Raw genomic sequence first — 26,685 nt, forward strand, 5'->3', positions numbered from 1 at the left:
TTACTTCATTTGACACCAATATTGATATTTGTATTGATTCATTCCTAACATATAAGAATAATAATATACTTTGTTGTGTGTAAAAAGTATTTCATTTTTTTCCTTCATTTTTCTTTCACTGTTTTAGAGACATCATGAATAATAAAGTATTCTACCAGCACCCTAACCTAATGAGGGCATTGGGGATACATGAGACCGTGATGGAGGTGATGGTTAATGTTCTTGGAGAAGGGGAATCAAAGGTGAGGGACACATTTACATTCATAGTGATGATATGGACAAAATGTGTGTAACAAAGAAGCAAGTCTTTTCATTAGTTGCTTACTCAAACAGTATCTGTATTCTATAGGTCTTGTACTAAAGGTAAAGGGTATACTGTGTTGTAGCTGCATCATTATTTGAACAATACTCCCTGCAGGGCAGCCAGTTGTGCCATAACCTCTTCACATCTCGCTTTTCTTTATACCCATGCATTGATTTTTCCTTGTTAGGAGATTACCTTTCCAAAGATGGTGGCCAGCTGTTGTCGATTCCTGTGTTATTTTTGCCGCATCAGCCGTCATAATCAGGGAGCCCTGTTTGACCATCTCAGTTATCTGCTGGAAAACAGCAGCGTTGGTCTAGGTAAATCTTATTTTTTCATTCTGGTATTTTCTGAGGCCATAGTTTGTTGTGGTGTTGCAAGGATGGCATTCCATTTTTAAACATGCAACATTGAAACTTTCAGTAAGTTTACTGAGTAAAGATGTATTGCAGGACTGTTGTGTTGAAGTGTACACCGATGCAGTATTGTTTTTGACCCTCTTACTATATGCCAGGACATTATTTTGCACTTAAGAAATTAACCGTGTGAAGGTGTAGGCCGCAATATCCTGATATTATTTATAGTTTATGAGTGGGCGTGTTGAGATTGTTTAATGACTTCGTCCCTTAGCGTCACCATCCATGCGTGGAGCCACTCCTCTGGATGTGGCAGCAGCCTCTGTTATGGACAACAATGAACTGGCCTTAGCGCTGAGGGAACCTAACCTGGAGACGGTGAGTTCATATTTGCTGCCTTCCTCTACAGAGTTGATGTTAATAGTCTCCATTATGTCTATAAATACTCTGGGGTCACATTTATGATCTTTGCAAATAAACAAAATGGGCCCTGAAAGAGGCGTAGGTTGCTATCCATGCACAAGTTGTGATCAATAAAAAACAACTTGACTGGAGAATGTTCGCACCAGTACGGAAACTCTGACGCATGTGTATCCACGTTATGGAGACGGGGGAAACTGGCAACGCAGATGGTGAGGTGGTGAATTGTAACCACTGTCAAAATGAAATGTGAGATATTTTTAATACATTTCATTTAATTATAATCACATTACTTCTAGATCCACTTTTAACATTAGCAATCACATTTGTGATATGTGTGCTTGTCGTAATCAGCCATAACTATTCAATAAGCACCTTTCAATTCTAAAAGTACTTACTCACATTTCAAATCAAATTCCACTAATTATTTCATCAGCGCTGTCTGCACCTTACAGTGGAATTATCATCATCGGCTGTAAAAAGAATAACATCAAACAGCGTTAAATAATTGCACAACAGAGCATCAATAGTCTCCAGTGTCAATTATATATTCTAATAAAGTACATACAACACCAAGTACAATTTAAGTTTTCATATAGTGTTTGTGCGTGAAAAACATGCAGTTGTAGAGTTGGGAAACAGTGAGACAGTAGGCGTAGTTGCAGTCGAGATAGTTTACTCAAGCTCCACATAAAATGTACAATACTTGTGCAGTACTATAGCGGCAGCGCAAAACCCCACGCTTCCCGGAAACCAAACCAACAAAACCAACCCAGACCCCGGAAACCCCACCAGCTCTTAAAGGCACAGTAGCCCTTAGGTGAATGTCTCTCACAGTCCGTATGTGGGTCACCACACAGTGAACTTTATTTATATATGTATGGTTTGTGCAGCACACATCTCCAGTAACCTCACCTGGAACATCTTCACCACCTGCACAAATGGATTGAAAAAATAATGCCAGCGAGAGCTCTCGCACATTGAGTCCTAATCATGATGCTAGCTAAGTTCACCATAACAACACTAACATTATGGAATATATGGTGTTCCTCTGTCAAACCTCCATTTTCAAATGATAAATGATATCCAGGGTGTGGGGGATAAGAAGCAACCAGTCTGATGGCTGAAACCAAATACATATTGTGATGACACTGCACTGGCACTGCCAGAGGACTAAGTGGATGAAAGAATAAGCAGGGAAAGAGTGTATACATGTGAATGCTACGCACTGTTTTATAAATGAGACGCCTGGTCTGTAAGGAACCAAAACATTGTTTTGCTGGTCACTCTCCTTTCACTCATCTATGTTGTTTATGCCTGTGTGGGTCTGTCACTGTCTGTGAATTATTTGTTTTCTTCGTTGCACTCCAGTTGTTCAGTAGCTGCAATGAACCAGTATCTGTACAACTAATGTCATTTACTATCCAGGTGGTTCAGTACCTCGCTGCCTGCGGTCTCCAGAGCTGTCCGATGCTCGTGGCTAAAGGCTATCCTGATATTGGATGGAACCCTGTGGAGGGCGAGCGCTACCTGAATTTTTTACGTTTTGCTGTCTTCTGCAATGGTAACCCTTTTCCTTCTACCCATAGTGATCTTTTCAGAAGACATCATGTGATCATTTGTTTACATTTATGTTGGCATGTGTGTTTATATCATTCAGAATTAACCTAATTATAAAAACTTCATGGTCCTTTTACAGAATCTGGCTTGATTATTTTATTTGACTTGTCTTTTAGGGATTTTTGTTTCACAAGCTGCATTATTTATATATTCAGTTAACCCATTCAGGGCATTTATCACTTCTCAGATATTCGCTGCTAGAATAGCGTCATCCACGTACAAAGATACAAAGGTACAAGAGGCTGCATCATGTCAGGCTTCCAATTAAGTAAGCTATTTGCAATAGAGGTAATTAAGTCTCTGGTTCCTCTACTATTGATTTTTCTGACTGAAGCGTTGCCCAGAAAGCATCAGTTAAAATTGTCCTTGAAGGTGCTGACAGTTCAGCCAAATGGCTGGAATTCTAAACCAAGTGCCTTTCGTGTTTTGTTGTCGTTGCTCTTTTCTATACATGCCTTACAGCTGTACATATAGTGACTTGGGAATCAATATTCCATTGATTGTCTTGGTTTGTTTTTGAGTAATCTTTATCTTCTGTGCGTTTCTTAACCACAGGCGAGAGTGTAGAGGAGAATGCTTACGTGGCGTTGAGGTTGCTGATTCGTCGGCCTGAGTGTTTCGGCCCTGCCCTGCGAGGCGATGAGGGAAATGGCCTCCTGGCAGCCATGGAGGAAGCCATCCGGATCTCAGAGGACCCTTCTATGGACGGACCTCGCACCACCTGCCAGTCCAACAGAACACTGTCAGTGTGAGATGTTGAGTCCTGCAAAGTTTTTTTTTCATAAGGGCCAACCTCCCGGTTCCGGTTTATTCTCTCTGCTGGCCATCAGGGGGCTTCCCTGAGATAATGACCCTACGTCTAAGTTGATTTATTACCTCAGTTATAAACATTGTAAACATGATTTATGGTCTAATTTGCTAGTTTGATGTTTTCCTCAATATATCATGATGTGCATTTAGTAAATTATGGTCCGAATTAGAGCAAAATAGACGATGAAGCAGGGTATGCTTTCGGACGTGGCTACCTTGTGATTCATAAGTCACGACCACAGCTTTGTCTGGTTTTGGACTTTTCCGTGTTATTGTCTTTCAGCTTTAACCCTTTCGCATTGTGCTTTCAGTTCATGAAAGTTGATTGTAACATTTGGTAACATTGTAACCTACAATTATACTTAGCTCCACCCTCTCTTGTCACTGCTAGTTCCAAAAAAACAGGATGGCGACGGGCCAAACATTTTAAATGTGTACTACACTAGTTTTTGCTGTTGGTAAGACCGCAGACAGTTTTAGTGCATTTTTTATTTCGTAGGGTATAGAAATAAGATTTCTATAATTGTTTTGCTCCATTTCAGCTTCATCACTTTCTCACACAATAGTAAGTTCATTATTGATTCCCTTTTCCAGTGAACTTTCAATGCACATAGTTGAAATTGATTAAACTTAGCCAACGTCAAAAGATGTTGTATGTGGATAAAGATTTTATCTAAAGGCTACGCTTTCTGTAAACAGCATTAATTAAAAGATAATATAAATGTAGTATAACATTGTATTGGGTATAAGCCTGTTTAGCTCTTTGTTTTTATGCCCAATCATAATAAGTCCCAGGATTCATTTTCTCTCAGGCTTTTTGGAGCAGTTCTTGGCTGGATTGCAGCATCTGTGTTCAGCCAACCTTCCCTTGGTAAATAGAGGTTAAATAAGCTATGTACAACAGTGGAACAGTTTAATGACACTGATTATTTTTAAGCTGCTTAATTCAGAATTTATGTGGAGTGGGAGCTGACCACTTATCTAGCTGCACTTCTTCTATTGTCATAATTTTAAATAAATATTGAGGTCATTAGAAATGAGGAGGAAAGATCTTATCTTATCCTTCTAATGGGCTGCTTTGTTGAGGAATAATCAATCATTAGATTCTATTAAAAATTATGATTGATGATATATTTTAGATGATTGTCCCCTGTAACAGAGACGTTGTCCAGGACAATGATGACGACCTCATTCATATGGGACACGCCATCATGACCTTCTACTCGGCCCTTATCGACATGCTGGGGCGCTGCGCTCCAGAAATGCATGTGAGTGTTTTTCCAGCTTTCAGAAGCCCGTTTGCTTCAATACCAGCTGATGTCTCAAACAGTAAAGCTTAAAGGAGAAATTCTGAAAACGGACTGGACCTCATACTCTTTATGTTTAGACATAAAACTGAGAACATCTAACTGGACATTTGATGCTTCAATACCAATGATAACTGTATTCATTTCATTAAACTCCACAGCATGGGCCATACTGTATTAATATGCACTGCATGTAGAGAATATTGGAGACACTTGCCATTAATTATACATAGTATGTATGTTGTCATCCAATTGTCAGTGAAATCTAAACTCTCTGGTGCTGTTTACTAGATATTGACAGAGTAATTTGCTTAATTATGTTTTTTTACACACTTGGCCAGCTTAATGAGTGAGCATGTGTACCTGGCTGTCAGCATAAGAGCCTGATTAAAAAAAAGCCTTTTGAAAGGATGTGATTCTTTTTGTGTATTACAGTGGTATTGAAGTTTAAACATTGAAGACAAAACAAAACAAGGACAATTCCTATGTTGCATCGTTCAAACACAAAGGCTGTCAGTAGTCTTAGAAATGCATTTAGTACTTTAAAAGATAAAAGCAAACAAAATAGTAAAAACCAAAAGAAATGTTTAAAAAGACAAAAAAAACAGAACTACAACACTTGTAGAAATAAACCAGCAAGCGTTAATACACAATTTTCAGAAAAAATAGAACGAAAAAAGTCTCTTCATAGTTTCTGACCTTGACACAAATTACATTTGTACTGCAAAATGGGCTGCAACTCATCCTAAGGAAGATCCTTACACTGATGATTCTATTTAATAAAATAGGAATGTCTTTTATGTTTGACTGTATCATCACATAATGTTCAAATGAATCCCTTGTAAACTGTGAATGACTGACCAATAAGAGTGTTTTGTTCTGAATTGTTGTCCAGTTGATTCATCAAGGCAAAGGAGAAGCCATCCGGATCAGAGCCATTCTGAGATCGCTCGTCCCCATTCAAGATCTTGAGGGAGTCATCAGCATCTCCTTTCAAATCCCTTCAGTGTCTCAAGGTCAAATGAACCAATCAGCCGTGCTACAAAACATCAGCTTGCATTAAGTAATTGCACAGAAACCTGGCTCGTTTGCTATAGTTGCTTTTTAAATGATATTCTAAATCCCCACTCTGAGATCTTTGTAGTTACAGGGTTTGTTTTACTCACCTGTCATGCACCCTAACCCTCTGGACGAGGGATCCAGAGCCACACACAGGGATCTGCTTCCATAGTATAGATCCATGTATACTACATATATGTCAATATGACTTTTGGTCTTAACATCTAATGTTTACTTTTTATTTGTCTGTCCAGGTGGTCTGGCGGTTGAGCCTGACCTGTCTACAGTGTTCTGCCCAGACCACAAGGCAGCTGTGCTTCTTTTCCTGGACCGGGTTTACGGCATTGAGAACCAGAGCTTTCTTCTCCACCTACTAGAAGTTGGCTTTCTGCCTGACCTCCAGGCAGCGGTCTCTCTTGACACTGTGAGATATTTGTGTGTTGTTTCCCCGTTCACTTGCTCAACAGACCCAGTTACACATTGTAAGAGTGACCTGGGACTTCTTATTAACCCAAGCTGCACCCTGTCACCATGAAAAATATTCACTTCTCTCCCACCATCCACCACCCACCACATTGACTGTACCATATCATGACACGACTGAGATCGTTGAACACTCCTGGCTAACTTGAATGAATGACACTTGGTTTTCTCAATTTGAATATGAATAATTTTCGAAATTCACTAAGATTTATTCTAATAAATGAATGTATACCTCCCTCCTGGTAAAAGTAGATTGTTCTGCTTCATTTTTAAGATATTTTTATGTTAAATCTGAGGACATATTTTGCCATTCTTGGTTATTTGGACTCTGTAATTGTAACCTGTCTTTGTCATTGCAGGCTGAATTAGGATCTATCGATATGGCCCTGGCCCTCAACAGATACTTATGCACATCTGTTCTTCCCCTGCTCACCAAATGCTCAGCACTTCTTTGCCCTTTAGAGGACCATGCTTCACTGGTGGATTCTCTCATCCAGGCCATCTACAACCTGTCCAGGGCTCTTAGCTTGACCAAGGCTCAGAGAGACACTATTGAAGAATGTTTGCTCGCTGTGTGCAGGTATAGTGCTTTTTGTTAGTATGATTAAGCAACCTGGTTAGGGTTCTCCATCTGCTCGTTATTATTGTAAAGGCTTGTTGCTAACTGCAGATAGGATATGGATTTTTCATCAAGTCGCTAATGGATTATATATTTTATGGTACAATGTTATCTTTGGAAGCTGCATCTTATCTGATGTGCCATTGTAATGCATGCATTATTGCATCATTAGCTTCCTGTGTCGACTGACCTGACCGCATTTTTTATTTTGACCAAATCATACGTTGAAAAGCAAAAAGAGACACAGTAACACATTTATTGATGCAACCACATACGTGCACTCTTGTTCCCACTAACTGTATTTAATGAATCACTATAAAGCCTGTTTTGCCCAGTTTAGATGTTGTTTACCAAAGTCAATCAACAATGTTACCAAACTAATTGGATCTTGCCCATGGCCTCTTCTAAATTATATGCGACATTTTTTGGAGACATGATAATTAGTCATAACATCATTCATCTGTTGTGTGTGTGTGTGTGTGTGTGTGTGTGTGTGTGTGTGTGTGTGTGTGTGTGTGTGTGTGGTTGTGGTGTGTGTGTGTGTGTGGGTGGATGTGATTTGTATCTGCTCATCTGTGACACATTTTGCCCTCATTGGTGTCCTCAGTGAACTCCAACCATCTATGATGCAGCCTCTTCTTCGACGTCTTGTCTTCGATGTTCCTCATCTCACAGAATACAGCAAGATGCCATTAAAGGTGGATACAAATAAAATACAGTTTACTAAAGTATATGTGAAAATATACAATTGTACACCAAGTGAAAAATACTTTTGTATTTGATCAATACTTTCATCAACCAGCTCTTGACCGGTCACTACGAGCAGAGGTGGAAGTACTACTCACTAGCTGGCGGGCCGGATGACCACGGTTTGGCCTCTGAAGAGGAGCTCCACCTGTCAAGAAAGTTGTTCTGGGGTGTGTTTAAGGCCCTGGCAAAGAAGGTAAACCATATTGAATATGTGTCAATCTCAAAATCACATTGAAATTATGTACAATTGGAAGAACTAGTGCACAGCCCCTTTTTGGGACTGATTGCTTGGCCCTCGGTAGAGTTCGGCTGTAACGTTTATATCTAGTATGTCCAGCAGCAAAAGTAAACTGCAGGCCATGGCTGCGGCCTGTAAAGGCTCACTGCGGACAACATACTAGACTAGTCTGTAAAGCGCTGGAACGCCACCCCTCTGAGTGCTGTTTGCTTGTTTATTCAAAGTTAGATTAATACTGAATATTGCAACAACTCTCACACTGCACATCCTCGGGACCCCAGAAATACAGCCGCCAAGTGGGAAGTAGATCGGAGATATCTCGAGATATGCAAAGGACATACACACACACATACAGTACATACACAGAGTCTTTGCTTTATAGGTGGGTATTTTCATGGAGCACCAGAAAGATTGCAGAAAAATGATAAATGTTAGATTTTTGTTATGTTATCGGACCATTGATTTTTCGCCCCAGCCTCCTCAAAGTTCAAGAGAAATGCCAAAATCTGTTTTAGATTTTCTCTACTTCGAAACTTATAGAATCACTTGTGTGGAGGAAGATAAAACACACTTGAGATTTAGAGAACGTTTTTCATATCCTGGTATGAAACATCCAACCCCGGATCAGAGTTGTTGGAAATGTGAGAATCTCTCCTCAGTTGTCTGCATGCCGGTACCAGCAGATTTCTGAAATGATACTTAGCCGACAGATGGAGAACATGAAATGAAAAATAACTTAGTTTATAAATAATTCTGGTCCTGCTTGTAACCCACATCAAACTGCTACAGAAACTGACTCAACAATGCACAGAAGAATCTCTTCAGAGAAATACTACAGAGTGTAAAGTGTAGCTCAGGCTTACAGTATATTATTTATTGTAATTTGCTTATTAGCTGCAACTAAAACAAACTCGAGAATAACTTAATTTAAGTTACTGTAACAAGTAAAATGTTATACCAGTTGAACATTCATTGTGGTATAGTTTTTAGATTGTATTAGTTTGTTACTGCTTGTTTCATACACTATGTTTACAATAACTTAATTAAGCTTGTTATTATTGGCTTCCTGCAGGAACCATATTTCTTAGACATCATGTAAACACGATACTTGAAGGATCACCCAGCTAGATTTCAGCTGGAAAACTGTGATGTCTTGGCCTCTGAACTAGGTTTCTATCTGGGGCTTTTCAGCCAAAGTATTTCTCCAGCACTTATAAACACAAATAATTTAATCAAATGTGTTACTCAATTGTAATTAAAGCTTGTTTATTCAGCTGATTAGTGTTCTCTTTGTAAAATTCAAACACATGCTCAAAGTAAAACCATTAATAAAGACACACGTTGCTGTTGCAAAGCTCCCACAATCCAACCACTATTAACCAACTGTAGAGTAGTAGTTAGTGTGAGTCCTGCAATTGAATGTTTCTGCAATATGCCATATTTGTTTCAAATAACCTAGCTTCATGTGTGCGTATAAACATAATGACAGCCCTTAAAGAAACAGACAAATAAAAAAAAGGTGCAAAAGTAGAAAGGTGCATTCTGTCCCAAATTGTACCCGATCAATGATATCGATGATGTATCGTTCCCTCTTCGTGAAATCGCTATTTTACAGATAACAGAACAGGAGGAAAGACTGATTTCCATGTATTTTATCTCAGTATTATTTATCCCACTTTACAGTATTGCCCGACTTCCCTCGGCCCAGTCTTATCATGTCCCGTGCTGTCTCTTTTTCTTCTTTCCCTCCTCCAACATAATGTTTCCCAAACCCCCTTCCTTCTCTAACGCTACAGCCCTACGAGGCTCAGTTGTTCAGGCTGTCGGTCCAGTGCCTGGCTGCAGTGGCCATGGCTCTGCCGCCTGACCACATGGACTCAAGCTGTGTGTCCCACACGGAGAGAAACACCTCGATGGACACAGAGGGACACTTTGACCCCCAGCCTGTAGATACCTCCAAGTAAGATACCTATAGGGATATCTATTGATTATGGATGAAGAATACTTTGATTCTGGATGACATGTTAAGCCCCAGGAAAAATGTAAGCAGTAATTTGGTTGACAGAATTAACTCTTGGACAAAGTTTGTGGAAATGAAAATGTATTTCTTAATGATCTTGATCAAAATGTTCATTGATTATGTGCAGGTGTATCTAAAGGTGTTTTTGTGCTCTGGAGCTAAATTATGTATTTTTTATTTCCCTGCTCTAGTGTGTCAGTGCCAGAGAGACTGGAGTTTGTAGTTAACAAGTATGCAGAGCATACTCACGAGAAGTGGTCACTGAACAAGGTAATACCACAAAAGTTGTTCTTTAAATCTGAACGGCCTGTTAAAGAGGACAAAGTAGAGTTGTTTTGTGATATCCTGGCCAGGACTGAACCACTTAAGAATACATTTACGAGATGTTCTCTGTCTGAAAGTGTCAAAACATCTGTCTGTGTTGTGTGTTGAGCTAATATGATGTCTGCATATTTTCTAACGTGGGATTTTTGACTGAATCTGTGTATTATCTCTGTCAGTTTGCCAATGGCTGGGTTCATGGGGAGCAGCTCTGTGAGAACACCAAGGTTCACCCTCTCCTAAAGCCATACAGGGCTGTGGCTGAGAAGGTAGAGTGAGAAGTCAAACAAAAAGAAAAGAAAAAGAAAGCAGTGAACTGAGAAATCCCAGAGGCACTTTCCTGTTCAATGCGGTGTGTGTAATATAAAAGATTAAAATGCCTCTGTTCGTGGTCTTCGGTGGATGGACAGACTTCTTTTGAAGTTTTTGGAATTTGATCATGTTTTGCGTTTCTGCTGTCTTTCTCTGACTTATAAAGTGTATAGTGTAGTTTTATATGAAGAGTATATTTCACCTGTTTCAGGAGAAGGAGGCTTACCGCTGGGCAATTAAAGAAACAATAAAGAGCATGCTGGCCTTCGGATGGACCATCGAGAGAACCAAAGAAGGAGATGCATTTGGCCTGCAGACCTGTACACGCACGGTATCCCAGTCAGGACAGGTATGTGTACTCGAAAGCCCCTTCACTGCATCTCTGGGCACCAAATGTGTCTGTTCTAGTAAAAGTTTTATCATTCACAACTTAACGTCTCCTTACTGGCGTTCAAAAGTTTTTTTAAAACGAAATAATTTTCTCCTAGCTGTCTTTTGAAGGAGCATCAACCTTCAGCCCCAAACCTATGGACATGAGCAGCATCACCTTATCATGGGACCAGTGTGTGAGTAATGCTGCATACACAAAGTAGTTACAACTTTTCCTGGCACGCAATCTCCATAGGTCGTAACACTTGCCTCTTACTAATGTTGTTTAATCAGGAAAATACATTTGAATAATTCAAACATTATCTTGCATGTAATCTGGGCTATAGTGAGTTGTCAGATATCCTATAATCTTCTCAAAAAGAGAGATCATCTACCATTACTAACATGTTTGGAGTGCTGTGTCGTCATATTTGGGATACAGGACTCCTGAACAAAAATAGTTTCCTTGTTGGAGAAGTGGGCCTGCTTTGAAAGTGGAGTATGATGAGCATGTGCCAGACAGAAAATAGATTTTTACTTTGTGTTGTTGTTGCTGTAGGCTATGGCTGAACAGTTGGCTGAAAACTACCACAACGCCTGGGCTAAGAGGAAGAAATTTGAACTTGAGAGTAAAGGTATCATACCTTGCTGTCAACTATTCTGTTATATTTCCTCCGATCCTCTCTTTTTATTTTTCTCGTCGTAAGGACACAACAGTTAACAAAATTGCAACCATTTGACCCACTTATGCTCGCCGGAGGGGGTGGCCATTCAATGCTGGCACCCTACGACACCCTGACTGCCAAGGAGAAGACCAAATTCAGAGAAAGAGCAAAGGATATCCTCAAGTTCCTTCAGCTCAATGGCTACACAGTGTGGAGGTGAGCACAGAATGAGAAAATAATTGCAAAAGGGTAATGTGGAAAAATATGTATGAGGTGAGTGTTAAGTCAGGTGATCCATTTGACATTTTACAATGCTGTGCAAGCAATATTTTATTCTTTAAGATTTTTTTGTGATTAAAGGTGAATTTTCCCCGTTTGATTTCCTTTCCTTGACAGGGATCGGAAGACAGTGGAGATGGACTTTCCAGCTATAGCCAACTGCTTTGGCTACACTCTCCTTCAGCGGCTGCTGTCGCACACCGAGGACGCCCAAGAGCACATGTTGGAGCTGGGTAAGATGACAGTGTTCATGAATATTGAGGCCCAAAACAAAAATCAAGGAAATGAAATACATAAAAGAACTTTCACGTTATATATCCCAAAGGTATGAGCACTTTATGTAGCTGAAACTATAAGATTTTGAATATATCACTGGGGCTTGGATCTCCACATTATATCAATAATGGCCAGCAGTCTCTTGCGTCTACATTCAGCGAGTCTGCCTCAGGGTGGTTTGGATTTGAACCATCAGAAAACAGCACACGCCAGAGTCTGAGGAGAAAATTAGAGAGAGAGAGACTTTTACTGTCTATATCGCTCTGTTTTATCTGTGGTATCATTGTAGTTTAAATCTTTGATTTTTTTATTTCATTGTGCTTTTCTCTCCAGAGGTGATGCAAGCCAGAGGACAGATGGCTAAAGGAGAGAACGCTCCACACCAGCAAGCAATTCATTTTTTTTCCAAGGTTTGCCTCAGATCAAATGCATATCTAAACACAGTAGAAATCTTCTGTCTGACATGGAATCTGTAACATTGACTTTAGCCCCCTTCCGATTGAATTTTTTTCCAATGCCATTTTCTTTCCTCCCCGTAGCCTTTTTTCCCATTCACGTCATCTAATTAGTTTTGTTAGATGGTTGCCGTGGGCAACCCCTCTAAGTAAAACCCTTTGTGGCGGTGTAATTTATTTAACCATTTTGGAAATCCATGTGGGCGTGTCGATTGCCATCAGGACACTGATTAAAGCTTCCCACACAGTTCTGCCTCTAAGGAGGCAGCGAATCAAAAGGCTTTATTTCTCATTGATGGGACCCACTTAGTCAGACCCAGTCAGCCAATACCATCAACAGTCATGCCTCAGATCTTTACACCCCACAACTCCCACTCAACCACACACACACACAGCCGTGCACGTCTGTCTGTTGTGCTTCATAAGAAAAGCTATTAAAGTGAACAATGTTAAACTCTATCTCCCTCGGGTCCCTGTTGAGCCTGTCATTACAAGTGCATGTTAAACAGGCAGGCGCTGCTCAGACCACTAACTTTTTTCATTCTAGTCATGATCACGAGGCTTTCGAATCGGCTGAATTAAGGGAAAATGTTTTGAATCAACAAGTGGGGGAAAGAAAGTACTTCCAGAGATCTATTTGATGCAATGGTGCGGTCATAAGAAATGTGTCTTCGAATGTTATATTTTTCTCAGCGTGTGGGATATAGCTTCAATGAGGCATCGGGACAAAGTAACTTAAATTACTAAATGAATTTAGTAATTTAAGGGGAATATGCAAAATAAATGTATCCATTACTATTTTCCGCAGGTTATCCTTCCTCTTTTGGAACAATTTGTGAAGAACCACTGTCTGTATTTTCTGTCCACTTCTCTCTGCTCGAGAAGCTATGCGTCAAAAAAGGAAAAGGAGATGATTGCAAGGTATGTCTCACCCTTAGCGAAACACATGCTGTGCTGATTACACTGGAAGTATTTTTAAGTTTTCTTCTGCTCTTGCTCTTTGTCGTGTGCTGGAACAATCCCTCAGTCATGTTTTGCAGGATAATCAAAGTTTTTTTTAACAGAAGAAGCCTCATTCTTCTGATTGCATGTGCTGTAATTTTTCTCTCCTCATTTCTGCGCTTCTCTTTTCTCCTTACCTTCAGCCTCTTTTGTAAGCTTGCAGCTCTGGTAAGACACAGGATTTCACTCTTTGGTAAGGATGGTGTGGAAATAAAGCTCATTCAGACAGCAATTGTCGCACTTGTTCTCTTTTTAGTTGATTCCTTGGTTTGCTCTCTAAGATGTTATTGTGTGAGATTCCAAATCATTGTGTGTTAATGCATGTTCTGTATTTTACTTTATTATTGTCTGCGTGTACTGAAGTCCTGGATTTAGTGTGTGTGTGTGTGTGTTTTTTTCCAGGAAACGAGGTCTCATCAGTTGCAAGCTGCCTCCATGTTTTGTCTCGGGCTCTGGATGCCAGGTAGCTAGATGACACTACTGTCTCACTCGGCCTGAATTGATCTTTCTTGCTCTGCCTGCGGTCACATCAGTGTCACACCAGCGTGTCGGGGGATGAGATGACGGGTGTAATTGAGCCACTGATGATATCGAATTGTTTTCAATATCGCTTTTACTCCTTGAGGACAATGCCTCTAAACTGAAGCATGATGCTACAAGTAGAATCTAGGCTGAACAAAGATGTGCGTCACTAGTGGAGAGATTAGCAACTGTTTTAGTCCATGCAACCTCTTATTTTCTAAATGTTCCATTTAACATTTATATATGTTGAAAAACAACCCATTATTTTAATTCCACATACTTTCATTTTTGCTATTCGCAGAAACATTAACTGCCATTTTCTCCTCTTTTGGCCTCAGGGCATTGATGAACTCGGCCCCGGAGTCCATCCAAGCATCTCTGCATTCATTCTTTGAGGCAGCCGCCACTGATCTGGAGATGACTGTGGAAAACCTGTCGGTGAATTTGGTCTGTTTACCTCAGAGTAGGAATCAATCGGCTAGAGGAGTAGCCAAGGTTCTCGGCTTCACAACCGCCGTTCTCCTTCCCACCCTCACTTCCCTCTTTCAGCATCTTGGCAACCAAAACTATGGCGTGGACCTCCTGGGTAAGTCCTTGATGTTGACCACCATTAAGGAATACTGTCTCAGATTATTAAGAGCACACTAATCACACAATTACTCATGTAATGTGTGCACATACCTTCCTGTACCAGTAGTTCATATACAAGCAGTAGTCTCAATCGCTTCCCTCTGTCTGTTATAAAGCTGGAGGAACAGCTGGTTTCCACATCCTTGAAATCACTCACAGGGATTACCCCTCAAACACCTACCTTCTTCATCTTTGAAACCAGCTCTCATTAAGTGTCTCAGTGATGACCACAGAGCAGCAGGAACATGTCGTCTCCTTCACTAATACCCTGACCTTCTAGGAATCATTCATTACTTGAATTAGCAGCCATCCAGCTAGTCTGTCTCTCTGTGATTGTAAGCTTTGTGCCCTTTGCGGTGTCTGAAAGAAAGCGAACAAGGATCTCAGCTTTATCCATCACCTTATCTTTCCAGTGGGGAGTATCCAGCTGTCCTGTTACAGGATCCTTAACAGCCTCCTCTCTCTTGGCACCAGTAGCAGCATCTACATGGAGGGGTACTTCCGATATAGCTATTTCATTGAGTTTGTGCTGATGACCATAATATATTATATTCATCATTTTCCATGTCTATGCTTTTATTTGTTTCACATTCTTTTTTTTTATATAAAAAAAAATGTAATTCTTACTTTGTGTATACTGTACATACAATACTTGACCGTAGAAATCATTGAAATTCTCACATTGTCCACCCTCATTGATAATGTATTATTGTTGGGCCTTTTAAATTATGTATTACGGCTATTGTTAAGTGTATTAAGGCCAAGGTAAGGTAGAGGTAAAGAAAGTAGCTGGCCAGTTAACTGGTAATCCAAACCCATAGAGTTTGATAAGATTTTGACATTAGCCAGCTGCCTATGTGCTAAAGCAGCTTTCCGATACAGGCAGAGGCCAGCAGCAGGTGCTTGTCTTGCAGCCTTGGCTGGGACTTTTCCTGTATGCTTCCTAGAGCCATCCTTAAACCAAGACAATCCTTACTCCATCTACAACACCATGAGTGCTGCTCAACGAGAAGGTAATAAGCAAACACACTGCACACTGATATTGATCTGTGTTGCCTGTACAATCTTGGTCTTCTTTAATAGCTCTGACCCTCACATCTTAACCCTCCCTGGTTCTCGCGGCATTATTGTCTATATTTGTTTCTGTTAGACCTGGGGCTGCCAGATCAGGTGGAGGACATGTGTCCCCTCCTGCCCTCTCTGGAACAGGCTCTGGGGGAAGTGGAGAAGTTGGCAGGCGCTGGGGCTGGAGCTCGCCAGGCCCACTACATCCAGGTCACGGAGGTCACTTTGCCCATGCTGTGCAGCTACGTGTCCCGTTGGTGGTACTGGGGCCCTGAGGGCCATCCAGACAGCCCAATCTGCACATCTGTCACACCTCAACATGCTAGTGACCTTCTTGGCCACATCCTCCGTATCATCCACAACCATGTGGGAGCTAGCCAGGGAGATTGGATGAAACAGCTGGCAGGTATTGTGATCATGTGCAATTCTGTGATTGTTGTCTGGATATCTTTATTCCACCATCAGTTATGCCTTTCATTCCTTTCCACTATTCATGGTCATATCTTTCAGTTTTTTCTCAGCCAATTACATGTAAAGCCGGCACTGAGCTGTTAAAGAGCCACTTCCTGCCACTGATGGAGAAGTTGAGGAAGAGGGCCAAGTGTGTGCTACTGGAGGAGGAGCAGATGAAAGCAGAAGGGTGTGATACCTCCGAAGCAGAGTTGCAGATACAGGAGAAGTTCACTGTACTGGTGCGAGACCTGTACGCCTTCTATCCCCTCCTCATCCCCTTTGTGGATTCTAATCGGTAAGGCATGCTGCCAAGGGGATAAGATGGGGAATTAGGCTTATTCTTTTAGGCCAAAAGCTTGTGGAGTAAGTTGGAGAAACTCATTTTACAATATTGTATGTTGACATTACCCCTCTAGTAATCATCATCTGGCCTTTTAGAAAGAAAATGTTCCATTAATGTTTGTGGAACAACTATTGGGAAAGGATAAATTCATTGAAGATGCAATGAGAGTACAATTGAAGTTCATTGAGTGTTTATTTAAGTTATTATGTCATGTTAAGCTTTACATGAATACACTCTGCAGTAGAACTGATGTGTTTTGGTTTGCCTTGTCACAGAGCCAGCTGGCTGAAAGATTTGAACCCTGACGCTGAGCAGCTGTTCAGCATGGTGGCAGAGGTCTTTACATTCTGGGCCAAATCTCATGTGAGGACGACATCTCGTGTTTTTTAATTTATTCATCTCATTTCAGGGCAGTTAAGTGAATATTTTACCCTACAAACATTTCTCTTCATCCTTGTTTGCTTGAACAGAATTTCAAGTGGGAGGAACAAAACTTTGTGGTACAAAATGAAATCAACAACTTGGCTTTCTTGGTCAACAACAACAAAATGTCCAAGGTCAGCCATATTCACTAATTGGCCTGATCCCATTATGCTTACACTGATTTGCAAGTGCAATAAATCGAGACACTAGTGGTTGTATGGTAATCACAAAAAAGTGGTCAACTGTTGTTGAAGTCTCAAAGTTAATCTATTTTAATGGCTTTTCAATGCTCAGTTCGACCATGAGCAGAGGAGGATGAAGAGGAAGGGGGATCGTTATTCCACTCACACCTCTCTCATTGTGGCCTCTATGAAGAGACTGCTCCCTGTGGGACTCAGGGTTTGTTTTCCAAGCGACTACAGCCTCATCATGTTAGCAAGGAGCGGCTTTACTCAGGTCAGTTGGAAATGTGCCATTATTAATGTAGTCCTCATGATGACAAAACCCTTGTCTTGAGTGCATTTATATGATAATCTGCAGTGTAGTATGGTCGTACTGAAGGTGAGTGTCTGAAAACCTCCTTGGTATATATATATATTTAATGTTGGCCATTCTTTGCTTTTCACAGAAGCACACTCCAGATGAGATTCGAGAACACATTTCCAATTGTCTTATAAATCTTCAGAATCAGGTAAAGGCAGTCACTGGGGCTTTCATTTCTTTGGGTTTGCACAAAAATCCTTTGACTTCAAAAGTAAAGTAAAAAAACAAGTATTTATTCATTGATTAATTAAAGGTAGATGTCTTCTCTACATTCTGCATATTCATTGCTATGCCTGAGTGCATGTGACTTTTAATTTGTGGAAGGCATCAAGTGTGTGGTAAATTAAATTGAAAAATGCTCTCATAGTCAGTTCAATCATAATCTGTTTAGTTTTTTTGTTATTGTTGTTCACCAGAGACATCAATGTGACACACACACACACACACACACACACACACACACACACACACACACACACACACACACACACACACACACACACAATATTGTTCAGAATATGCATGATAAATATGTTTATTCATAAGTAAGTGATGAAAGCATAAATGCTGACTTTTCATTACCATAAAGAAACTTTTCAATAAACATTTGAGATTATCTTCTCACAGCCCATGATCTATTCTTTGTTGGTTGTATGTGAATCAGTTGTAGTCGCAGTGAAATGGTCTCCATTGTTGTCGTGGTTCATATGAGAATTCAAGCAAAGACATTGAAGGCAATAAGGAAAGCAAGTTTCAACTTACATTCCTTAATGTTTATTAGGCTACCCATTGCCAATTACATGTGTTTTGAAGGTGCTTGCTCTGAATGATTGCTGATCTCATTGCTGTAGCACATTTTTCCCCCTAAATTTGGGACCTCTCCAGCAGCCTTTTTAAAAGTATATTTAATGGAGTAGCTGAGATCCGAAAGAAAGAAAGAAAGAAAGAAGCCCAACGACAGCCATTCTTTTTTTTCTCTTTTCAGGCATCAGACTGTTTGCGACAGGAAACCCTTCATGCAGAACACCTGAGCCAGCTAGGGGCCATCCCCGACGCCCAAAAGACTGTAAACAGGATTCTGGAAGTAGCTCAAGTCCTTTATTACCTGGACCAGGTGAGCTTTCGAGCCGATAGAAAAACATTTTCAGATTGTTATGCCTCTGGCAGCCGTAGCTGGATGTTTTTGGGTTGTCTGTTCTCGTCCATTCTCGTGAAAGCAATATCTCACGAATGCCAGGAGAGAATTTAGCATAAACGTCCACTCGGAGCTGATTAGAATTTGGAGGTCATTGGTAACCGAGACCTCACTAAATACTTTTCTGGCCATTTCTCAAGAATTGATGTGCAGATTATGACAATTTCACACAAATGTCTTCTAGTGGAAGCCATTTGAATGTCTTTTTTTTTTTTTTTTACCAACGCTGCTGAAAATGTGTATTACTGTGGTTCTCTGTATTGGAATTTTTACAGAAGACATATTGACATGTCACAGAAGGAAAAGCTCAGGTGTGAATAATACATGAATAGTCTTCTGGTCCTAATTACAGTAGTGTTGACGAATAGTTTTTTCTCTTCCAACATGATTAGTTCATAATTTCCAAGAGCTGTTAATACAAGTTAGGGTTTACCTCCTTATCAGCTAGTGGATATTACAAGGCCTGGCTAAAGGGATAAGAAATATCGTTGTGTTATTCCAAACACTAATTTATTTTGTGTATATTACATTGAAAAAAGTAATGCCTACTACGTGAAAAATGCAAGGAAAATGCATGAGGATGAACCTCTACAACAGCTATCAATGAAATCTCTTCGAGTCCATTGGAGGTTCATGTGCTCTACCTTGTTTCATTATCTATGCAACATCTTTGTTTATCTTTGGCTGTGGGTTCAGGTGGAGCATCCGCAAAGAAGTAAAAAACCTGCGTGGCACAAGGTCTTGTCCAAACAGAGGAAACGAGCTGTGGTGGCCTGCCTGAGGATGGCTCCCCTCTACAACTTACCCAGGTACAATCACATGCTGACAATATGTATGTTTGTGTCTCGTGAATTATAGTTGTGGTGTAACACTCTTTACTCTGTAGTGGATGTTAAAATCCTCACCTTGTTTAGCCATAAGAGGCTTTAATGAATGGACAATAATCATAGCTCTTTTATGTTTTAATAGTGTCCTTCTGTGCTGCCTGTTTTTCAATCTCTCATTTACATTTGTCTATGCATATGCTAATCTCTTGTTGTCTCCTCACCCTTTCCTCTTCCTCCCCAGGCACAGAGCTGTCAACCTGTTCCTACAAGGCTACAATAAATCCTGGATATCAGCTGAGGACCACAATTTTGAGGAGAGGCTTGTGGAGGATTTGGCTGTGAGTTGAAAAGCAATATTGACTAGGATCAGGAGTTTAAAACAATTCTGTAACATACGAGTTAAGACAGGCATATATGTTGAATTATGATCAGGTGAGAGACACACATTGCTACTTTTACATCTATAACTCTGATTGTTTAATCCTGAATCTGAATGTACCTCAAATGTGGCCCATACTTGCTTTTGATATATTTGTTCATTAGCTAATGCACACTATAACGATTACTGTATAATATTTTACCTAGACCAAAGCACCAATACTAATGTTTTAGTCTGTGCACATAAACATGATCATGCTATATGTATTTGTGTGTGCTGTATAGTGTGTGTGTGTGTGTGACAGAATGATAACATGCTGGGTGTAAACATTAGTCACCAACCATTTACTCTCTCTGGACTGCAGCAGGGAGGAGCGACAGAGCTGTTTGGAGGTGACAGAGAGGGGGAAAAAAATGTGGAAGAAAGTGCCAAACCAATCGATCCCCTCCTCCAACTCATTACACACTTCAGTCGAAGCGCCGTGATGGAAAAAAAGTGTGTGTATATTCTAAAAGATCACATGCAGAAACAAACTCCTTTTCTCCTTCTATTACCTATCCAACCCATCACCAAGAGCATCAATATTACATTTTTCAGAAGGGATTTTTTTCAGTCCAATATCTGTGGCCGTTCCTTTCATAAAACCTGACATCTGTAATCTGTTTCAATTCTTTGTTGGTTCACTCTGCAGAAATGTTTGTTCCGTAGGGCTCTTTTTAGTCATGCATGATTTGGTGCACCAATCCCATTGAGGTACGCTATGATATTCTCATGATATTCCTGCAGAGACTTGCATGCCCTCTGAGAGCAAAATATTTAATTAACGCTTTCTCTCCGCCTCACTGTAAAGACATTAGGAGTGGGAGGGTACTGGTACAGTCCCTGCAGAGATGTAATCAAATCAGCCAGGTTCCAGGTGTTCTGTTGTGGTCAATAAAAATGTCCACTACCACAGAGTAGACTTGTGAATAAAAGGATCTCTCTCAAGATGCACATACTGCTTAAAGGCGTTTTGATGGTGATGCATTTAACTTTGTAATCAAGGCTCGGTTAAATCACGTGAATGGATCGGCTACGTATTGTCCTGGACCCGCTCATTGAGCAGCTATTTTTAGAACGCTGCATCTGTCCACCTTGATTATACACTAATATGATCTTCTCCATCTCCCTATTCACAGTAAGCTTGAAAATGACAGCCTCTATAAGTCCTACGCTGCTATTATGGCCAAGGTAATAGAACAAAAATAATTATCTCATGTGTGGTCTCTAAATGTTTATTAATATGTTTAAATAATGTACCATGCATTGCATTTTATTGCTCTCTTGTCTTTGTGCATGTCAGAAGCAATATATAATAAGTGTTTGTACCTCTTTTATATTGATTTATTTTCTTCTTCTTTTAACACCTTTTGTCTTTATTACACTCCCTGTGTTGTATGTTTGTGCTCTCAGAGCTGCCACAGAGAGGACGATGATGATGAAGAACAGGAAGTGGAAAGCTTTGAAGTAAGAGAATGGGCTTTTACTTTTTTTACATATTTTAAGAGCCTTTTGCTTCCACTGTATATTTGTAATTTACTTAACTTTTTTCATCTTAATGTTTTCCATTGCAATAATTACAATATAAAGTAATACATTTTATTCACATTTGAGTTATATTCCATGAGCAAAGTAGTCGCGATACAGTAGTGAACTAACCTTTCTGCGGCTCAGGAAAAGGAGATGGAGAAACAGAAGTTGCTGTACCAGCAGGCCCGGCTGCATCGCCGTGGAGCTTCTGAGATGGTCCTGCAAACCATCAGTTCCAGCAAAGGTAAAGTAGCATCACGCTAAATACTGATACATTATTTATAATACTAATTCTTTTAAGGTTATTCTTAAGGGGCATTCTCTTTTGGCAGGTTGTTGTCGTTACTTTAGATGAGCCAGTCGTAAGCTAAATACTTTTTATTTGCTGAATACTGAACCAAAGACGAGCTCTTTCCTGGACTCGGTAGTTGAGAATGAAGTAAAGCATTTATTTGTGCTTTGCCCCCTCTCTTAAAATGTCAATTATGATCTGTCATAGGCTATTTATATTTTTGTTTAATTTGCTTTCTCTGATTGTGATAACATTGGCATCCTATCAGGGGCCATGGGCTCCATGATTGCCCCGACATTGAAGCTGGGTATTGCTGTTCTCAACGGAGGCAATGCCACTGTTCAACAGGTACAGTATTGCATTGTCAGATGCTTTATCCAAAACATGGTAGCATAATCACAGATCTCCGATATTGGCTATTTCTACCTCTCATGCAGGTACCAGGAAGTTTAATATCGTGAAATGAAATATTATTTTAAGAAGAAAAAAGAGTTAAGATTAGATCAGGTGACACAAGGGAATAAAGTTATTGTGGTAGCTAGATGGGATAGCTCGATGTATTGCATTGAGGGGAAGAGATATGAAATATTGTATTAAAAAGTATAGTAATGTGTAACTAATCAATAACTAGAAAAGTGAAGCTTTAAAATATAGTGTACAGTAAACTGTGGAAGATGAAGATGTGGGTTGCTGTTTTAGTCGCTGCATAACACATTATATTATTTGTTATGAATAGAGACAGATGTTCTCGTTACAAAGCCCCTCACTTTAATAGAGGGCCTTGACCATTGCTATACTTGTGAAAACATTAAAAAAGAGACCATTTTTCAACATGTGCAATTTTGCCCTATTCAGAACATATCACTTTTATATTCTGTGTCTCCTTCTGATCATGAAGCCTTGACACAAAGACACTGCAGCAACACATACGGTTATGAAAAAAATGATTTTAAGTTCATCATATCTGCGACAGAAGAGATCCTCCTTCATTTATCACACCGTGACTTTGATGCTCTTGTGTGATAGCGGATGCTAGATTATCTGAGAGAGAAACAAGACGTTGGCTTCTTCCAGAGCATGGCCGGACTCATGTGGTCATGTAGGTGAGTGACTGTCGGAACATTTTCTTGATGAGTCCCATCAACTGATTGATGGAAATTGATGAAAAAAGGGCAGCAAGGTTTTTTGTAATCCTTTGTGTGTGTGTGTGTGTGTGTGTGTGTGTGTGTGTGTGTGTGTGTGTGTGTGTGTGTGTGTGTGTGTGTGCGTGTGGTTTTTTGATATCCAGTGTTCTGGACCTGAATGCATTTGAGAGGCAGAACAAAGCTGAAGGATTAGGCATGGCCAAGAATGAGAGCTCAGGTACGGTTTTTATATGGAAATAGAAACATAATTATATATATGTGTCTGTTAAGCCATGTCATAGCTGAAAAGCCAGCTACATACTCTAAATCATACTCTAAATTCAGAAAATCCTATTTCTTTCTCTATATTTCTCAGTGTAAAATAATATGAGCAGCTGTCTCCCTTCACTCCACAGTGGTCCCATTCTGTGTTTTCTCTCACCTCTTTCTAAATTCTTCCTTCGTTCTCTCATCCATTCTGTCGTACCTTTTTGACAGTATTACTCCGTTTCGTGCCCTTAATCCTTTTAATTCTTGACAAATCTTTTTTTCCCCAGGAGAGAAGGTGATGCCTGACAAAGACGTCACCTGTGACCTATTCCGGTTCCTACAGCTGCTTTGTGAAGGACACAACTCAGGTCATTTGCCCGGAGCTGTATCCACTTACACACGGTCACAAAGTTCACACAGATTATATTCTAGTCGAAGAAAAAAGGGCCGCATACTGTAACACATAAGAAAGACTTTATAGTTTTTTTCACACTAATGCCACTTCAAAATTATGGTATTATCAGTCATTCATAATTGCTGGGCAACACATTAGCTTTGGCAATTGTCAACATTGTCTGCACATGATATATTTTCATTGCAATGCTCTTTTCACATTTTATTCAGTATGCTCTTCTTCCTTCTTGTGTTAGATTTGCAGAATTACTTGAGAACACAAACAGGCAACAACACCACTGTCAACATCATAATAACCACTGTGGACTATTTACTGAGAGTGCAGGTACGTCTACAGTCATTAACAGATGAACAACTAACCAAACCAAACAATATACAGATGTTCCAGTTATTATACAGAAATATTTGTCGGACCACAGTGGTTTACGACACATATCTTTCTGTGCCTCTGTGTAGGAGTCAATCAGTGACTTCTACTGGTACTACTCGGGGAAGGATGTGATTGATGCACACGGACAACAAAACTTCTCCAAGGCCATCGAAGTTGCCAAACAGGTCTTCAACACACTCACTGAGTACATACAGGTCAGTCAATTAGGTGTTATAGTGCCATCAGGTGTTTAATGCATTCTGTGAGCTCCTTATGAATATAAAATATTTGACATAAAGTTGAAACGCAGCTCACATTATCAGTGTGTTCATCCAGGGCCCATGCAGTGGAAACCAACAAAGCCTAGCTCACAGTCGCCTGTGGGACGCTGTTGTGGGTTTCCTCCATGTCTTTGCTCACATGCAGATGAAGCTCTCTCAGGTATAGTATATCATTTCCCCTTTCATAATTCATAACATTGTTTCACTCAATGCTCTAGGTGATAGTGCACCGTAGTGTTTCTTTCCCAGACGTCTCATTTTATTCTGCTGGCAATGCTATTGGAAAGCATTTACTGTTGATATAGTGTTGCACTAAATGTAAACTGCCGCTGGTTTTGTGTCTTGTAGATATGTAAGATGTGAAATGAGTTTGTGACTATTCTGAAAAATGTAACTGTAGAAATATTTTCTTGCATACAGGATTCAAGGCAAATTGAGCTTCTGAAAGAGCTCATGGATTTACAGAAGGACATGGTGGTCTTCCTGCTTTCCATGTTAGAAGGTGAGCTTTTCACTTATTCTAATGTTTCTTCACAATTAATGGTTGTAATTGGTTCATAAATGATCACAAATTCTGATTGTTATTTCTCTGCTGGTCACTCTACAATACAGGTACTGTCGTTAATGGAACTATCGGAAAGCAGATGGTGGATATGTTGGTGGAATCATCAGGCAATGTGAAGATGATTCTTCGTTTCTTTGACATTTTCCTCAAACTTAAAGACCTCACCTCTTCAGATGCCTTCAAAGAGTACGACCCGGATCATAAGGGCTGCATCTCCAGGAAGGACTTCCAGAAAGCCATGGAAAACTGCAAGCGTTTCTCCCAATCTGAGATTCACTTCCTCCTCTCCTGCATGAAGACAAACGATAGTGACGTTGTGGATTATGAGGCCTTTGTGGATCGCTTCCACGAGCCTGCCAAAGACATCGGCTTCAGCATCGCCGTTCTCCTCACCAATTTGTCCGAACACATGCCCAACGATTCCAGACTTAAGGCATTCTTGGAACTGGCAGAGTGTGTCTTGACGTACTTCCAGCCCTATCTCGGACGTATTGAGATCCTCGGCGGTGGGAAGCGCATTGAACGTGTCTACTTTGAGATCAGTGAATCCAGCCGTACACAGTGGGAGAAACCGCAGGTCAAAGAGTCCAAGAGGCAGTTCATTTTTGATGTGATCACTAAGGGTGGAGAGAAGGAGAAAATGGAGATGTTTGTCAATTTCTGCGAGGACACCATCTTTGAGATGCAGCTGGCGGCCCAGATATCCGGCTCTGACACTGGAGAGAGGCATGCTGATAAAGGAGAAGAAGAAAAGAGTGAAGATGAAGATGTGGGCAACAAAGGGATGTTTTTCCTGCATTATTGGTTGTTATTCCTGATATCTTTACTTTCCGTCAAAAACCTGAAGACAGTGATGAAGATGACCCTGAAGGATGTCCTCATGTCAGCGGTTCTCCTCTTCAGATTCATTGTAATGGCTCAGGTCCGCTGTATTCGTGTTGTAATTAGCAGCATCTCATATGTACTGTACATATCCTTCATCAGTGGTGGGCTCATAGAGGCAGCCAAAAGGACGAGGGTATCGGACTTACTCGGTGGTATTGTTGAGCCAACTCTTGATGAGGTCATGGAGGTGCCAAGTGGTGTGGGTCGGCTCAGGAAGGACTCTGCCAGTTTCTCTTCCCAGAGAGAATTGAGGGAGCTGGGGAATGTGGCAGCTGTGACCTCCCCCAGGGAGATGGATGCCCTGTCAGACATATTTGGCCTCAAAGTGAAGAAGGAGGGAGGTCAATACAGACTTATAACACAAGACCTCACTGCAAGTTTGACTCATCTGTTCAACAGCTCCAAAACGATTGCCTCTGCTGATATTTCTGAGAAGCATCAGGGGACGGTATGTATTCATTTGTATCTTTGGATATGAGACGATGTTCATAACTTATGTATGTTGTATTTCACACAAGTGTTATTCAGCATCATTTTCTTTAGTTTTGTATTGCTTTGATACTGTACTGATTGGTATCAATTTTTAATTTCTATTTTCCAACTTAAGGCCCACTCCGCCACAGAGGAAAAAACAAGAGATGAGATGATGCCTGAATTACAGAACACAAAGTGAGTCTCTTGCTTCCCTATTCAATTCTTAAAGAGGGAATATGTAACTTCCTTATAACATTCTAAATATTAGATGTCAATTCAAGTAGAAAATGATATCAATAGCATTGCATTGCATTACGCTTAGTATTACAGACTGAAAACAATAATATCTACATTGTCAAGATAAGGACTGGTGTTTGTGTCTGACTTCAACAAAAA

General features: G+C 40.3%; 1 protein-coding gene across 1 annotated transcript in view; it reads left to right on the plus strand.

Annotated features, from left to right (window-relative positions):
- The window catches only part of ryr2b (ryanodine receptor 2b (cardiac)), a gene marked incomplete at both ends in the record, with an annotated part of 59,393 nt that overhangs the window by 22,383 nt on the left and 10,325 nt on the right, over positions 1-26,685 (plus strand). The window contains 49 exons of the mRNA XM_079229485.1: positions 128-242; positions 492-624; positions 935-1,038; positions 2,509-2,644; positions 3,256-3,442; positions 4,670-4,778; positions 5,713-5,833; positions 6,131-6,300; positions 6,719-6,939; positions 7,586-7,676; positions 7,781-7,921; positions 9,763-9,926; positions 10,178-10,256; positions 10,487-10,576; positions 10,831-10,968; positions 11,108-11,185; positions 11,548-11,623; positions 11,749-11,869; positions 12,050-12,165; positions 12,542-12,618; positions 13,472-13,584; positions 13,809-13,858; positions 14,068-14,128; positions 14,526-14,773; positions 15,231-15,312; positions 15,700-15,830; positions 15,968-16,288; positions 16,393-16,630; positions 16,954-17,041; positions 17,149-17,235; positions 17,396-17,557; positions 17,730-17,792; positions 18,630-18,758; positions 19,536-19,648; positions 19,908-20,004; positions 20,410-20,540; positions 21,224-21,275; positions 21,498-21,551; positions 21,759-21,858; positions 22,175-22,254; positions 22,933-23,009; positions 23,195-23,268; positions 23,588-23,668; positions 23,951-24,039; positions 24,171-24,299; positions 24,421-24,525; positions 24,786-24,867; positions 24,978-26,263; positions 26,423-26,484. Coding sequence (XP_079085611.1) covers positions 128-242; positions 492-624; positions 935-1,038; positions 2,509-2,644; positions 3,256-3,442; positions 4,670-4,778; positions 5,713-5,833; positions 6,131-6,300; positions 6,719-6,939; positions 7,586-7,676; positions 7,781-7,921; positions 9,763-9,926; positions 10,178-10,256; positions 10,487-10,576; positions 10,831-10,968; positions 11,108-11,185; positions 11,548-11,623; positions 11,749-11,869; positions 12,050-12,165; positions 12,542-12,618; positions 13,472-13,584; positions 13,809-13,858; positions 14,068-14,128; positions 14,526-14,773; positions 15,231-15,312; positions 15,700-15,830; positions 15,968-16,288; positions 16,393-16,630; positions 16,954-17,041; positions 17,149-17,235; positions 17,396-17,557; positions 17,730-17,792; positions 18,630-18,758; positions 19,536-19,648; positions 19,908-20,004; positions 20,410-20,540; positions 21,224-21,275; positions 21,498-21,551; positions 21,759-21,858; positions 22,175-22,254; positions 22,933-23,009; positions 23,195-23,268; positions 23,588-23,668; positions 23,951-24,039; positions 24,171-24,299; positions 24,421-24,525; positions 24,786-24,867; positions 24,978-26,263; positions 26,423-26,484 — 6,852 coding nt within the window. The remainder of the gene's footprint in view (positions 1-127; positions 243-491; positions 625-934; positions 1,039-2,508; positions 2,645-3,255; positions 3,443-4,669; positions 4,779-5,712; positions 5,834-6,130; positions 6,301-6,718; positions 6,940-7,585; positions 7,677-7,780; positions 7,922-9,762; positions 9,927-10,177; positions 10,257-10,486; positions 10,577-10,830; positions 10,969-11,107; positions 11,186-11,547; positions 11,624-11,748; positions 11,870-12,049; positions 12,166-12,541; positions 12,619-13,471; positions 13,585-13,808; positions 13,859-14,067; positions 14,129-14,525; positions 14,774-15,230; positions 15,313-15,699; positions 15,831-15,967; positions 16,289-16,392; positions 16,631-16,953; positions 17,042-17,148; positions 17,236-17,395; positions 17,558-17,729; positions 17,793-18,629; positions 18,759-19,535; positions 19,649-19,907; positions 20,005-20,409; positions 20,541-21,223; positions 21,276-21,497; positions 21,552-21,758; positions 21,859-22,174; positions 22,255-22,932; positions 23,010-23,194; positions 23,269-23,587; positions 23,669-23,950; positions 24,040-24,170; positions 24,300-24,420; positions 24,526-24,785; positions 24,868-24,977; positions 26,264-26,422; positions 26,485-26,685) is intronic.

The sequence above is a fragment of the Taurulus bubalis genome, assembly GCF_910589615.1.
Source record: "Taurulus bubalis genome assembly, chromosome: 14".
Classification (NCBI taxonomy): domain Eukaryota; kingdom Metazoa; phylum Chordata; class Actinopteri; order Perciformes; family Cottidae; genus Taurulus; species Taurulus bubalis.